Below are 15,271 nucleotides of genomic sequence, written 5' to 3'. Positions count from 1 at the left end.
ATTTGGCTGGTACTGCCTTTTAAACAGATTTCTAATATGGGGACATGACTAACGCATATTTGCATTAATGTATGTACACTAAATTTTTGAATCTTACAAAAAAATAATCCTATGCGCACAAACACACAATATAAAACAAAACAAACAAAAAAAACCACATCATCACCTTTCTACTGAGTCTACGTTTTATTTCTCTTTTGGCTTCCTGTTCCTCTTCTTCATTCTTCTCTGTTTTTAGAAGAGAGAAAAAGCAGTGAATATTTACATATTGTAACTTCACATACTTAATTCTCTTGGTTTAAAGCTTCAGGACTTCAAATCTTGGCTAATGTTTGCTCATAGTTAGGGGTGATCCTGCATGTATTCTCTGCTTTTTGATTTTGTGTGCTCTTACTTCTTTTCCCTATCCACATTTCCCCCCATTTCTGTGGACTTCTTGAGTCACCATGATGGGTCAGGAACATAGCAAAGAGAAGGCTTCCGTGTAACAGCAAGTAAGAGGTATTCTGAAAGAGCTGTCTAATGATTCAATTACTCATCCTAGTATTAAAATCACTATTGCTTTTACTTCCAACATGCCATCTCTTGATTAAGAGTCTAATTATTCATAAGGGTCAAAGAAAAAACTTTGCTCTGAGTATCTGAATCAGCCGAGTGTCCTCTACTGCTACAGAATGGAATGAATCAATGACAATTCTTTTTACTGTCAGCTGTTAGTGCAAATTGTTTTTGTTGCTTTAACATTTTTTTCTGACTTTATAATGAATGTATATGATTCATTACTCAGATATTCTTGGTTAAAGACCACTAGCTAAACCAAATGCAATGTATAACTTCTATGCCCTGAATGGGTACAACAGAAAATTGCACGTGCATTTTCTGAATGTACTTGGGAACAAAATTGAAATGTGCTATTAATAAATTTCTGAGCTAACCAAACTTGATTTCTTGAGTGCCACTGACAAGAACACTTACAAGGGCACATTCATATAGACTCAGCATTTTTTTAATTTGATGTGTGTTCTGAAGGATATTATCTATTTTATTGATCCACCTCATAGTTACATGCAAGCTTAACTTTGTTGTGGCTGAAATATACCACCTAGAAATATTTTTAGAATTCAGATCCTGTTTTATTCAAGGTTGGTAGTTATGGATTCCAAGTTGCAGTTCAAGGCTAACTATAAAGCTCATTTGTCTATTGTGGATGCAGCCAACCTGCATAGGCGAAAAGGCACTTTTAAATTCCAGCGTCGTTCAACACTCTGTCTGCTATGGCCAGCCTGTGGAGTTACTATAGGCAACCTAGCTGCAAAAGAGCTTCCATGTCATGGCTGGTATGCTGGAGGTAACACTGTGACAGGTCACCTAACAGCACTTGCACATTTCATTGCTGACTCAAAGGCTCTCAAGTAAGAAGAATACAGTGGAAAGGGGAAGAAGGACAAGTGATTAAAGAAAAAAAAGAAAGAAAGAAAGTGACGATAAGAAGAACCAGCCCAAGAACTGTTCTGGGAGAAGATCCCAACACCAACCCCAGATTTCTATTGGCAAGATGCAATTGCAAGGGCTTGCAGCCAGAATTAGGTTGGATCTATTGTTGATGGTGATTTTATTGAGATACCGAAATATGAACATAATTCATGGTTTATTAATAGCTTTTCTCTTAAACCATGAAGAAATGGATCTGTAAGGATCTGTAACTGACAAAACTGAAAAATGGAGAGTTAAAGATTAATTTACTTAAACTTTATTATTATTATTATTAACATATCTATCAATAACCAAGTTGTGTGTATTTGAGGACTTGACTTTAGAGAATAACTCTTTTTATGACATCTTCACCTAACAAAATCAAAAGCTCTCTAGCTTTTTTTAGGACAGGTAAGTCATCTGTAGGCTTTTGTTTAAACAAAATATTACATAGTACTTAAACATAAATTATTAATTTGGGGTTCCATTTACCTGGGATTTGTTTGACATACAAATTTTTGCCCCTTCAGGAACTGAATCACTTCAGTCCTACCTCATAGAAATTCTCCAGTAGCAGAAAAGATGCAACTGGATAATGCACATCAGTGGATATACACACACAGTTACACATTCAAATTGGTTTATTTCTAGAAAGAAAACTCAAGAGCTGACGTAAAGGGACTGAAATCTGGTGGCTGCTGTTAATGTTCTTAATCTGCTGTTTGGCCAAAGGCACCTGGTTCCTGGCACTGACCACTCTCCCTTGTACCTAAAGCACCTATTGCATCTCTCCAGACTGCTGAGCGGAGCGGTGCTCTACAGAAACACTGCTCTGACAGAAATTCTTACTAAGAATAACACTATAATGCATTTTTTTGTCTTTTAAAGTTTTGAAAGTTGCCACAGTGATTTAAAAAGATGCATTGAGCTAAAAATAATGGGCCTTGTGCTCCTTCTCCTTCAGGTGTCGTGGAAAATCCCTCCCAGAGGCTAAGTTCCAGCTGCAGGTATGAACTGACTGACTCGCCCAAACAGGAACATGTTAATGCACTGATACACCTTTCTGACTGCTTTCCACCTTAAAAGCAGATCTGATCTGTAGGATGTGGAGGAGGAAAACATAAACACAGTGTTCCCAGCTCCAAGTCCCCTCCTCAGGCTGCCACGGTTGCTGCACTGGCAAAGGACCAGCTGAGCAATCGCCCTTTGCTTACAGCACTCTCCAGTCAGGTCCCAGCGAGCTGTGGCTTTCCTCCTTCCCTGCCTGCAGCTCCTGGGAGGCACATCAGCATCAGCACACAGGTCAAACGGGCATTTGACTACCCACTGAAACCATTTTATTTAGTGCCATGGTCTCCGAGTTAAAAAGCCCAATGGTCGAAGTAGAACAAACAGCTTCCCTGGCATCTGTACGTTATCGCTCCTGCAACGCCTGCCCCATTAAATCCTGTCACCTTCTGTTTCTGCGGGACATCTGCTTCACAGCAGAAGGGGAGAAGAGAAGAGAGGATTTGCTCTGCCCAAGGACTGTTCTGCTCTTGACCAGAAAGCACTCCAGGAGCATGAAACTGAACTTTCCATTGTGTCCCTGTGGGGATTAGCTATGTTTAGACTTCTCTGTGGGCTTGCTGAGGAAAGAAAAAGAAAAGACAAACAAAGCGCCTCCCTCTTGGAATGCTGTGGAACGCAAAAAGCGGCTTCTAATTCCCGGTTTTACAAGAAAAGATAATCATTAATATTCCCTAACTAGCACCAAGGGCTAAACACTGCTTTCTACAAAGCCAGTACTGGCAAGCGTGCAGGTGCACCGGACAAGAAGTTCACTGTCCTTTACAGATACGGGAAAAAATACAATTATCTTAATCTAAAATTCCTGGAAGAATAAAAAGTTTCTTTGCTGTAATACAATGCTATAAATACTACCAGTTCAGAGCCAGTACAAAAGAAACCTGGTCTGTATTAAAACCACAAGGCTTTATCTGTTCCTTTGAGTGGACTCTTGAGCTATCATAACTTTGTTTTAGTGTGGGAAGACTAAAAAGTTTGGATAGTTTTATCCAAATTGTTTTTACACAAAGCAGCCTGCAATGTCTTGCAATTTTACTCCGTCACAGGATTTTCAGCAACTGGTTTATCTGGTAATATTATCAAAACAAATCTTCTTGCAACACAGATTTCCTCATCTTAAATGGAAATACAGAAAAAGAAGACATTCTGACTTTTTCTGAACCTCTTGAAAGATTTGGGCTGAACTTAATCCTGAAATAAACATTTGGACCTTTACCACTTAATGTAACCTCAATGTCTGATAAATATTACTCAAAACAATACTTTCCCTTGGATGCAGTTTACATACAAGCAATAATTTTCCCCACGCAATACTTAAAAAGGAGGAAGGAAGCTTTATGAAAGGAATCCCAACTTATTCACAAAAGTTGCCTACAACAACAAAGGCATTTAAGAGATGTAAACATTTCTGAATGATCCACAGGAAGGGAATGCCATAATTTTGATAAATGATATGCAGGTTTTAGAGCTGAGAAAGAACTTGCACTCTCAAAGGGCTCTGAGTCAGACTGTCATCACAAGCACTGTCTTTTCTTGTGTTTGCTTTGCTTTTTAAAGATTAACTTGAAATATTTTATATCTCTGTGATGAGCAAAAAGCAGTTGTGTATTCTACATGTGCTTGTCAGTGGCTCTGCTTTTGTTATTTATTTATTTTTCCATTTATATGTCTGCACTTCAGCACTTATTTTTGCTCTCCCTTGCACCTTTAAGCCAGACACAGGGAAGCAGCAGGGAAGGATGGCTGGCTACGGAGGAAAAGAACAGTGAAGGGGTATTGAGTGCAAAGCATGGTATGTTGCCAAAAACATCAAGTAAACAACCAAAAACATCAAGTAAACAAGCTGAAACAGGAGTAGAAATCTATTAACTGCTTTCCAGTCTTGAGCTACTTATTGCAAAATCAGTGACCAGAATAAACAATGAATGAACAATGAACAATGAATACACTATAAATATGTTGGTAGATCAGTTATCTAGAGATTAGCTAGACAGAGAGCACAAGAAGCCCAGCTGATGTTCCCACCTCAGTGTCCATATCCTGGAGCAGCAAAGATGTTTTGGAATTACGTTTCCCACATAGTTCAGTGTGAGCTGCTTGTCATGTCAAATACTTCTGTATTTCCCATTTTATCTTTATTATGACTATGCAATCTACAGGTTAAGAAATTATGCCCTTAGAAAGCTCATTCACGTTTTGTATTTGACATGAGTCCCTTGAACTTGTGCACAATAATGCATAAACAGTAGCTTCCCCTTTTCAATAAGACATGACACAATTTGACTTTGAAAAGCTTGCACAGTAGCAATAGGTTTTCATTAGCGCAGAAAGTTGCCTGAAAGCTAATAATTCTTATTCCTCCTTGATTTGCTGGCCTGAGCAGGTGACAGTGACCAGTCCACGGACTTTGTCAGGAAAACAGCCTATTAGCTTTTCTTCCATTGGCATGCTATGCACCAGGGTTACACAGATGAATTCCATATTTTTTTGAACAATTGTTGGAAATAACTGTATTATACCTGCTCTTTCAGTTACATCAGCTGTGGAAAGTTTTATATATATATATATGGTATATATATATACCATATATATATATATATATATAAAGAACAGATGAGTTCTGAGATTTGTTGCTATGCATGAAAGGCTTCCATGTGCATTTTCTTCCTTGTAAATGTTTGTATCATTTATTTCTTTGACGTAAGCATCAGCTACTAGCCACTCCTGCAGAAAGAACACAGGGCTAGCTGGAGCTGGGCATGGAAATTGTTACAGTGCGTGTTTAGATAACATCTATATTATAACATTTATAGATATAGATGTTCTATAGATATAGATGTTCTATAGATATAGATATCATATAGATAACATCTATATTATAAAAAGATTCATAAAGACAAAAAATGCCTGTTCTAAAGAGTTTAACAGCCTAAAAACAAAAACAGCATAACTAAATTGGAAAATAAGTATAGAAGGTAAAAATCCAGTTTTCCAAAGTTATTCCCCTGACTATTTGAAATACACAATACACAGACTTAAATTTTTCTACAGGGATACTGAAGAATGATTTAATCATCAAAAAGATATTCAGTAGGAAGGTACTATCCAAGTTTCAGTACTGAAGACAAATAAATACATTTATTTCAGAAATGGATATAAGTTATGGATATAATGCTGAAGCATTTGGCATATGCCTGTTCCCTTTTCTCTGAATACTTCACCTTTCTTCGTAATCCACTTTCCAAACTCTGTCCTTATATCCCACCTCCAAGTCTTACTGATATTCCCTCTTCCTCCTCAGAAAAAATAGGTGGAAGTTTAACCAGTCTTGAACTGCTTCTAAGGGGTATCTAATTCATTTCTGGGTTTTAGGACTGGCTTCAAGAAGTGGGATTGTGACAAGAAAAATTCAGCATCTTGAATATATGCAATTTTCACAGCTACCATTACAGGTTAGCATGTAAGTCTAGTGTTGACTTGTTATTTTCAAGAACATAATTTCTCTCCAATTATGGATCTAACACTAGAGTACCAATGACCAGGCCTCCATATGAATTCAACATATGCTGTGCTCACTTTCTAAGTAAGTATTAACTTAAACCTGAATAAAATACTTACGCTTTAGGATATTTCTTTGCTCTAGCTCTTCAGTTGTAGGCCTCTGGCTAAGCCTCCTGTAAGAACAAAGTAAGTGACTGATTTTAAACCAGATCTAAATAACACCTGACGATTTGTAATGCAGCTTAAAAGGTGTCTTATATAGCCATTCTTATAAAGCTATTCATTTCCAGTTGAGGTATTCAACCACAGACAATTTCCACATGTAGTTATAATACCTGGGCATGTAACCTCAGTACTGACTGGGTATTTCTTTTAACATTTATATACTCACCACTTGAATACATAAGTGATACTTGCACAATATTACAGAAATTGTACAAGCGAATTTAAATTCCTCATTTACAGGTATAATTTTATGAAAGAGTTTGTAAACCTTTTTTATCCCCAGGCATCATAATTACGATAAGCTGTGCAATCATAAGATTATTCTCAGGTATTTTGAATGCAAATCCTGTGTTTTTTTTTTAACAAAACAAAACATAAGCTGAGCATTCCTCATCAATTTGCAAGTACATTAAAATTGTGGAGTTTCTATTAAAATTTGATTTTATTTAGTTACTTATATATAAAAATGACCGTTTAAGAAATATCCGAGATACTAATTTTCTGGTCTATATAGCAGAGAACATGGTGGATATTGTCTTTGTGTTTAATAAACAAGTTCACTTGTTTGCTTGAGAAAAGGAGCAAGAAAAATTTCAGCAGTAAAATTGATGTTGCAGATGTCTTAACAGTTGGAAATCCCCTCTGCCCAGCAACCCCCCCCAGCTCACTACAGACCATTTGTGGCCTCATGAAAGCCACCTGATCCAAACAACGCTTAGCATTTCTGTGACACCTGGAGACAAAGAGGATGGTGCGGAGGGTGCTTGGGTGCTTGTGGCCATCGAATGGGACTGGAGAGCTGAGTTTTGACTCAAACAGGGACTTTCTGGTAAGGAATGGAGAAAAAACACTGTGATGGAGAGACTGGTTTCCAGCTACACTATGGGGGGATCATTTCTGGGAAAGAACTGCTTCAGCATCAGACCTTTTGTTTTTTTAACAGCTCCAGGTCTCATTATGTACAAAGTTTCCGTTGTGTTCATGTGATTTTCGGATTGTGAGGAGGTTTGAAAGGAGTGACCAACCCCATGCTGCAGGAAGTTCCTGACCCAGCACTCACTGGGCTGTGGGAACAGGACTTCCACTGCCTTCAGACACTTTCCCACCAGATCTCTGCTCTGAGGTGCTGATCACGACATCAGGAATTTTAAAAGAAGATGCCATAAACGTGGCTGTGATTTCATACCTGAGCACAGGTATTGCACCTGGCATTGTACCAGGCACCATAAGCTTTGCACATCTATTTCATCTCTGCGTGGTGAGGGTGCCAGCCTGGCAGAACTGGCAATGCCAGGCAGGAGAGCTGAGGGCAAGAATCAAAGAGCAGCTTGTTCACTGTAAGCCCCAGAGGGAATACAGATAAGCGGGATGTGATTACCAGAGCTGGAATTTGGTTAGGAAAGCACTGATAACAACCAGGCTTCTTTATTAGCAGGAGAAAAATGACCTTTGGGCTCTACAAAAAAAGATGTATACCTCTCACAGTTAGGGAATGAAATAAATTACTTAGCTAGCCATGCAATTCACGGAGCACCTCAGCACATGTGCTAAGTGCTGGTGCCGGGCTGCTGGGCTTCTGTACTGGAGTAGCACTGGCTGCATTGCCCAGTATCTGGAAATCTAACAAACACAGGACATCCTCCAAGTCTGCCTGGACGACATTGCCGAGCACAAGAGAAACAACGACAGGCCTGGGAAAATCCAGATGTATTGTAGTCTGTTCTCAGAGACTGTTATAACCAAAATTAACACTTTGGATGATTTTTTTTTAAGTTTGTAAAAATAAAAGTGAAAACTATTTTTTAATGCAATGTTCTCAAGTTCAGGAGCAGAAAGTAATCTATGTCCCACAGCAGTTAGGAGCATGAGAAAGACATGCTCAGAGATGAGCACACTACTGATCTACAAATTCAGTCTCTGTCAATTTCTTTTGTTGGCACCAGTACATGAATAATTAACCATTTAGAGAACAGGAGAAGGGTGGGAAAGAACATAAGGGAAGAACATGCACAAGCATACTTTATGAGTCTGAAACTACAGCTCTGACTGAGAGGGGGACACGTAAGTTCAAGTCCCTGCTAACCAACATGAGGAAAAGCTTGAACCATGGTACTGATTGTTCTGGAGTCACTTTTATTCCTATATAAAACAAACAAGCAAAAAAAAAAACAAACAACCAAACAACCAAAACAAAACAAAAAAAACCTCAGCCTCTGAAGCTCTCAGGTTTGTCTCCAGCAGAACAAAAATCTAACACTGACATTTTAAAGTTTTGTGAGAAATTAAAATACAATTTTCCAGACTGTTTTACCGTGAAGATCCTGCACTGCATATTGGGCTGAATTTAAAATGTGAACCCAATGTTATTCACCATCTTCCTCCACCTCCACCCAGTAAAAACACATTTACACTGCAACTAATACCTCACTAGCTTTGTTCCAATCTGATGTCTGATTTCCTGCCTCTCCTCTTCAGATGTGCACTGCAAGATGTTTTTGTCTTCTAATTCTTTCTTAGATGGTCTGTTGCCAAGTTTGATAGCAAGAGTATCCCTACGACGAATTTTACTTGCCAAAGAGCCTGAGGAAAGGAAGAGGAGGGTAAATTTAGTTCATTCATGCTTAGGTTACAAACACAAACTGAGTAAGGACTTTAATACCTCCCCAAAGCAGCCTTGTTCTGACATGCAGGTGAAGAATTTTAATTAACATCAAAAGGGAAATAGTTTCAACTCAGCTCACAACAATAAAAAGTTGGAAGACTTGCATGAAAAAGCTAACAGCCAAAATGACAGAGGAGTTTTACAAGGACAAATCTACATTTATGTGTCTTTGAAGTCTGATACATTATAGGCTGATTTATTTACCTACTTAGTACTGTTAGCAAAATGCTGCTCTTTTTCTTAAACTTTAAATGAAAATGAGAACAAAGTCTTGTTCTTTCATCTTTCTCCTCATTTTTTTTTTTCCCAATGTAATGCTACTTGTTTCTTGTATACTGCTTTCTATCTTTAACTAGCTTGTAAAAAATAAAAATAAAAAAATAGTTGAATAAAATGAAAAATACTCTGAGAACTTGCAAAGTATTCTAGGCAGGATGCCCCAGGCACTGAAGCAATCTCTTTATCCATAAAGCAGATACAGTAGGGACAACAAACACACCATTTTGCCTGTGTCAGCATCAGGCAGCTGTGGAACAACTTCCCTTGTCTCGTTATTCTGACAGAGAGGGCTACCTATGTCCTATGATGGCATGATTTTATGATGTATGACAGTTTGTTAAGGTCACAGGCTTCCATTTCACTTCTTATTAAGACACTGCTGCTGTCTGAATCGATGAATTTTTAGTTGCTACCACTTTGGATGGTATTCAGACCAAAGGGAGAACTGCAGAAGACTTCAGTGTCTCAAGCTATCTGGCACTTCACCATCTGCTGCACCAGTGTTCATGCTGTTACATGCCTTGCCCTTCGGTCTCCTGCAGGGCCTTCCAGAAGCTGCTGAGGACAGCGTCCAGTGTGAGCCAGTCCTCCTGGAGGTGGGTGTGCTCCTCTGTAACCAGCAGTCTGGAATGGTGGCTACATGATTTTGAGCCATTTTGGGGGCTCAGTTTCAAGCAGCAGCTGAGAGCTGCCATGAAGCAACCTCCCCAGTCACCTGACTCCCACAAGATCTCCAGTGCAAGTCAGTTCAAAGCCACAGTGGTGCTTTAAGGGTAAAGATTCACTACACGTATGAGCCCCAATCAATAAAACTTAGGGCTGATGCCCGAACGTGGAGGCCTTGTTCAACCCTCTTCTCCTGAACCTGCTCCTCCCACCTCCACTCCCATCCATGCAATGCTTGATCTGGTGCCACCATTGCATGGGTCCCAGCAGGTTTTTGATCACAATTGTCTGGGAAGGGAGAAGAAGGACACTCATTTCTCATTTACCACTAGGTAAAACACTACATCATCTAAAGCCATGCCACGCAGCCATATCCTGCTCTCTTTACTCTGCACTAACAGGGGTCAGGCATGGTCACATAACACAATGTGCAAAGGGTGGTCTGCAACTTGTCAGTGGGATGCCCTGCAGTAGCACCACATCCTGGAAGAGAATCACCCACAGACTGATAGGCTTGTTTCCAGCTCTGTCCCAAAGTCTTTGCTCTGCTGCAGGCCACAACTTAATGGGGTCATCTACACAACAACTCACTGGGCGTAGGAGTCATGGACTACACGCAACCAGTGAGCTCCAGTTAGCAATCTGGCTACCACAGCAGCTTTGCAGGCTCTCTGAGCCAGCCCAGGACAAATGCATATTAAAGATACCCTAAGATGGCCACCCCTTCCCAGTACCCTCTTCTTGTTAGGGGCTTACTTTCAGCACTAGCATTATCATCATCGTCGTCATCGTCATCATCTGTGTACAGTATCGGCCCATCAGAGTCCGAGTCGCTGCTGTGGCTCTCTCTGCTGCTTTCACTCTCAGCAGGGGCAGCAGCATCAGAAGCCTCCTCCAGTGGTTCAGAGTGGGTCTGGTCAGGTGCCTCCGCTTCTTGGTCATCCTTGGTAGCCAGGCTATGAATTCATAAGCAGACACGGTGTCACATTAACGCAAGCAGTAGAGAACACGAATGGGAGACAGACTGCATAAGCAAGCATGAAAATAAAAGTTCTGCTGCTTGAACTAACTTCTCTCTCTAAAACTGTATGTATGCAAAATATATGCAATGTATATATATGTGCATGGGTATATGTATCTGTTTATGGGTAAGTATGTTATGAAGAAAGATGCAAACAGTCTAAAAAGATGGGCTGCAAAGCCTTTGTGAAGAAACATGGCTGTTCCTGTTTATTTCTTGTGGGATGGGACCAATAGTACATAAAAGCTAATGAGAGGAGAAAAACAGCTCATAAAATTGGGGGTGAGAGGAGTCAGTCAGAGAGCAGGCAGACTTGCAAAGCTTCCTCTTCTAGAAGCCTGACTATTTACTGCAAATATAGTTTTATTGCTGTTGGGTGCAAAACATTCATTTCTATGACTGATAAATATGGAAATCAGCAGCAGAGGGCCCTCTGCCTTGGGAAAATCCTTTGTGTAAACGAAGGGTAGAGCAAAGGGAGAAGCAGCACAGGAATGTAACATTGGCACGGATGTACCAGCAAGGCTCCCTCTATTTCAAGGAAATTCTCTCGGTCACTGGCATCTAGACTAAAACCTCTTGGATTGTTATGAAAGACACTGGTTCTTGTGGCAGCGAAAAGACAGATTAATAAGCCAGTCACTTTTTAGCTGCCAACTATTTTGCTTAAAAAAAAATATAATTATGACTTTGCTCTTGACTAGATTTTATAATATCTGAGACGTAGAAAAGCTATTAGGCAGTAGCAGAACCAAACATTTACTAACCGTTGCCTAAAACTGTCATTACGTTTGCTAGTGAATTCAGCTACTGAACTGAGAGCTTTATCAATGAGATTTTAAACGATATTCACCACTAAAAAAGGTTTCGTTTCTGTTTTTTGTCTGCTTTTTAAAGAACACATTTATAATTCAGCATCCTTTCTTGCTTGCCTTTATGAGAGAGAAATAAAAGTGTTATCTGTGGCTAGCTGAGCTGTTGACTGCAGTGGTCAGTATTCAGCCAGGCAGCAATATAGGTCACACGTGATGAGAAATGCCGTCACGGGGAATCATTAAATATTATGGGTAAATGGCTCAAAGATGCTGGCAAGGGACAAATTGTGCTGGGATGCCTCTAAGAAATGGACACAGATTATTACCAGTCAGCATGCCTACAGCATCCTTTCTGCAAAGGTAACACTAGAAATGTGGGTTCCTGTAGGCTTTGCCACTTACCCATGACAGCAATGACTTACCAACGACCATCTCACCTTTTTGAGTCTTCTCCACTAGCATCTGGACCGCCGTCTTGGGCCGTACTGCTCAGGCTATCATCTGTGCCTTGCTCAGCCTGGAGAAGAGGTTTAGTATCTGATCCAGGGACCGATGGCCTCGCCACCGAGCCCTCTGGTGCATCTTGGGCATCTGAGGAGACAGAGGGCTGACCGGCTGCGGCAGGAAAAGGAGGTGGAGGCGGAGGAGGAGCCGTGGTGGGAGGAGGGGGTACAACCAGCTTGCTCCGTTGGTCTACGTCCTCTGTTTCAGAAATTACTATGGAAGGCTGCTCAGGCTCAGATTTTTCTGCCTTCGCTTCCAACCTGCTGGCTGTGGCACCTGAGGGGGAAGAAGCTGCCCCATCTGGTGCCGTTCGTGGGGCTGACTGCTTCCCAGGTTTTTTCTTGCCCCTGGGAGTCCCTGATGTGCCCGATTTGCTGGAAGTCTCCTTAGAGGCTTTGGAATGAGATGATGTGGACGAAGGAGATGGTGATGAAGAAGACTTGGAGACTGGTGTTTTTTTAGCATGTGAGGAACTAGAACTAGCTAAAATAAGAAAAGAAAAAGCATTTTACAGTCTTGCAACAATACATTTTTTGCACCTTTCTGCATGAATTGCCTTGTATGCTGATACTTCAAAAAATGAAAAAACTACACTTGATACTTCTATAGTTCTCCATCTATATGCTTGAGATGAGTAAATGCTGGAATTCACAATTCAGCTTTAGAGATGGGAAAACTGAAATGATAAATATTTGTCGAAGATCAGTGGAGGGGATCAATGTTAGATATAGGTGAGATTTTGATCCTAGCATTCTGAATTGGCCCATTAGAAGTTGCCTGGACATCATCCGCTACTTTTTCCCAAAATGTTTCTTGCCCTAGTTAAAAAAAATAATAAATGCTACTGGACCAAGAAAATTGTCTGACCTTTTCTATTATGTGATTTTTATGGTCTGAGCAGTAGGAGAACAATATGTCCTTACACCTTTCAATGAACATCAGGACCATTGAGGGCATCAGTTAATTACATTTCACAATGTTCTTGCAAGTGGTGTGCTTCTAATTAATGGCAAGCAGCAGAGGGACAGTAAAATGAGAGGTACTTTTGAGTCCAGATGGGTATGTCCATAAAACAGAGTTGGAAACCACTGATCTCATTCTGCACAAATGATCTCCAGAAGGAAAGAGGCACTGAAGGCCTTCTGTATATACTGGAGCTCTTTGTCTTGACAGTGACCAACTCAAGTAGCCTTGAAAATGTGGTGACACAAGATTTTGACGCTAGCTGCACAAGCTGGCCAGCGATGTTGCTGTCTGCTGTTGTGATACTATATTGAAGCATATATGGTTGCACCTTGGCTCCAGTCAGTGCCCAGGTTCGCAAGAGAGTTCAGCTAGCAAGGTATGCCCATGTGCATCCCAGCCACATTTCTGATTGCTGCGTTGATGCACGCATCATCTGGACTGGGAGCTTCAGCATTCTGACTTTCATTTTAAAAGCAATAAAACTGACAACCGCCTTAAAATTCAGTCCTCTTCATCAAAATGCATCCAACTCAAACACTTCTGCTGCAGTAAAAATACATTAACCTCAAGAGCACAAATGAAAGCATTATAAAGCTACACAGCAGCCTTGAAGCTAAGCTTACCGAGTAAAACAGAAAGCTGTAATAAAAATCTGCTGAAAGGCCTACTTTACTTAAAGCATTTAAATAAAAACAAAACCCCAGCAGATTAGGATAGAATCAAAATACAGATACCGGCCATAATAAGCTCACGATACAAAAATAGCTTTCACAGCGTGGCTGTTCTTAGTCTCAAAGAAGATGGAAAATAATTCAAAAGACACATTATACCGTTCTCTCCTGCAGCAGAATGTTATGGTTTATAAACATTTATAGAGCCGTGCGGCTTTCAGTACATCTGGAAAAATTTGCAGGAACTCATGGCTTCAGGCATATCAGTGTCCCTCTTTGTGCCGTGAGGTAACTGTACGGGGCACGGCGCAGGATCTACCGATACTGCAGTCACCAGCCACACCAACTGACTTCACTTACCAGCAAATCAAAAGGAAACAAAGAAATGTTACAGGCGGCAGTTCCTAATTGCAGTGGAAATAAATGGTGGCTCCAACCTGTGTATTATTTAGCAGAAACCTCAGTGAGTAAGTAGATGGTACTAACAAAGGGCTCTGGTTCTGATCCAGCAAAGCACTTAAACACAGGCCCCAGCCAACGAAACCAGTTATGTGCTTAAACTTAAGAACTCCAGCACAATACAAATATACAGCTGCACTATAATTATCATTGGGAAAACGTCAGAAGATGTTTCCATTGAATGAAACCTTACATTATTCTCAGAACCCTCCTGGACTTGCAATCAGATACAAAAACTTGAAAGAATTCTCCCAGAGAAATTCACCCCCACACACTTTCGCTCAGGTCAGAAGTGCTATTGCTATTGTTGCTTTAAGCTGGGCTGCCTGACAACTTTCTGTCAAGCCTCTTTTTCAGTAGAAAATTTGAATTTTGATTAAGCACAGAAATTTCACGACCATTATTTGCCTTTTGGCAAAAGTACATGCTTACGTTCATGTCCCCTTTCTCCCAACTATACTGTTTCAGTTTGGAAACCACCTGAGTAACCTCAGTTTCTCAAATCCTATTCTTCTTCATGGGACTAGATCACTGGTTGCATCACGTGTTCACTTTCATGGGGATCTGATGAACCTCTTGTATTAAATACTGCTCCCTATGAGTTCTCTTTATTAAGCATTGCCCCTATTTAAAATGAAAACAATGTACCTAATGCTGAAAGAAATTGCTAGTAGAAAATGTACCACTTTATACAAGAGGTACATTGATACATTTTATAGCTGTATGGTCTCAAGTATTGCATGAAATTTCATCAAGGCTACTAAAAGACAAATCTGGAATTTGAATGTGTTTTAATTTAAGAACTGAGATACCTGAGAGCTTGTTACCAACCACTTGCCTAAGCACTTCTCTATCTGATGGGTTGTTCTGTTTCTGAAAGGTCTGCTGTTATTAGGTTCCTTCACCTGGGAGGAACTGAGTTTTCCAGCTGCAAGTGAAATACAAGCAGCAAGTTCTGGGT

General features: G+C 40.2%; 1 protein-coding gene across 6 annotated transcripts in view; it reads right to left on the bottom strand.

Annotated features, from left to right (window-relative positions):
• The window catches only part of PHACTR2 (phosphatase and actin regulator 2), a 144,672-nt gene that overhangs the window by 12,747 nt on the left and 116,654 nt on the right, over nucleotides 1–15,271 (bottom strand). For all 6 annotated transcript variants that reach the window (XM_083828763.1, XM_083828766.1, XM_083828765.1 and 3 more), the window contains 5 exons: nucleotides 12,148–12,697; nucleotides 10,631–10,830; nucleotides 8,691–8,847; nucleotides 6,160–6,215; nucleotides 167–228 (listed from right to left, as the gene is read on the bottom strand). In XM_083828763.1, the coding sequence (XP_083684889.1) occupies nucleotides 167–228; nucleotides 6,160–6,215; nucleotides 8,691–8,847; nucleotides 10,631–10,830; nucleotides 12,148–12,697 (1,025 nt within the window). The remainder of the gene's footprint in view (nucleotides 1–166; nucleotides 229–6,159; nucleotides 6,216–8,690; nucleotides 8,848–10,630; nucleotides 10,831–12,147; nucleotides 12,698–15,271) is intronic.

This window comes from Anser anser (assembly GCF_964211835.1).
Source record: "Anser anser genome assembly, chromosome: 3".
Classification (NCBI taxonomy): domain Eukaryota; kingdom Metazoa; phylum Chordata; class Aves; order Anseriformes; family Anatidae; genus Anser; species Anser anser.
Note: the sequence above shows the minus strand (reverse complement) of the source record. Positions and strands in the feature narration are given on the sequence as shown.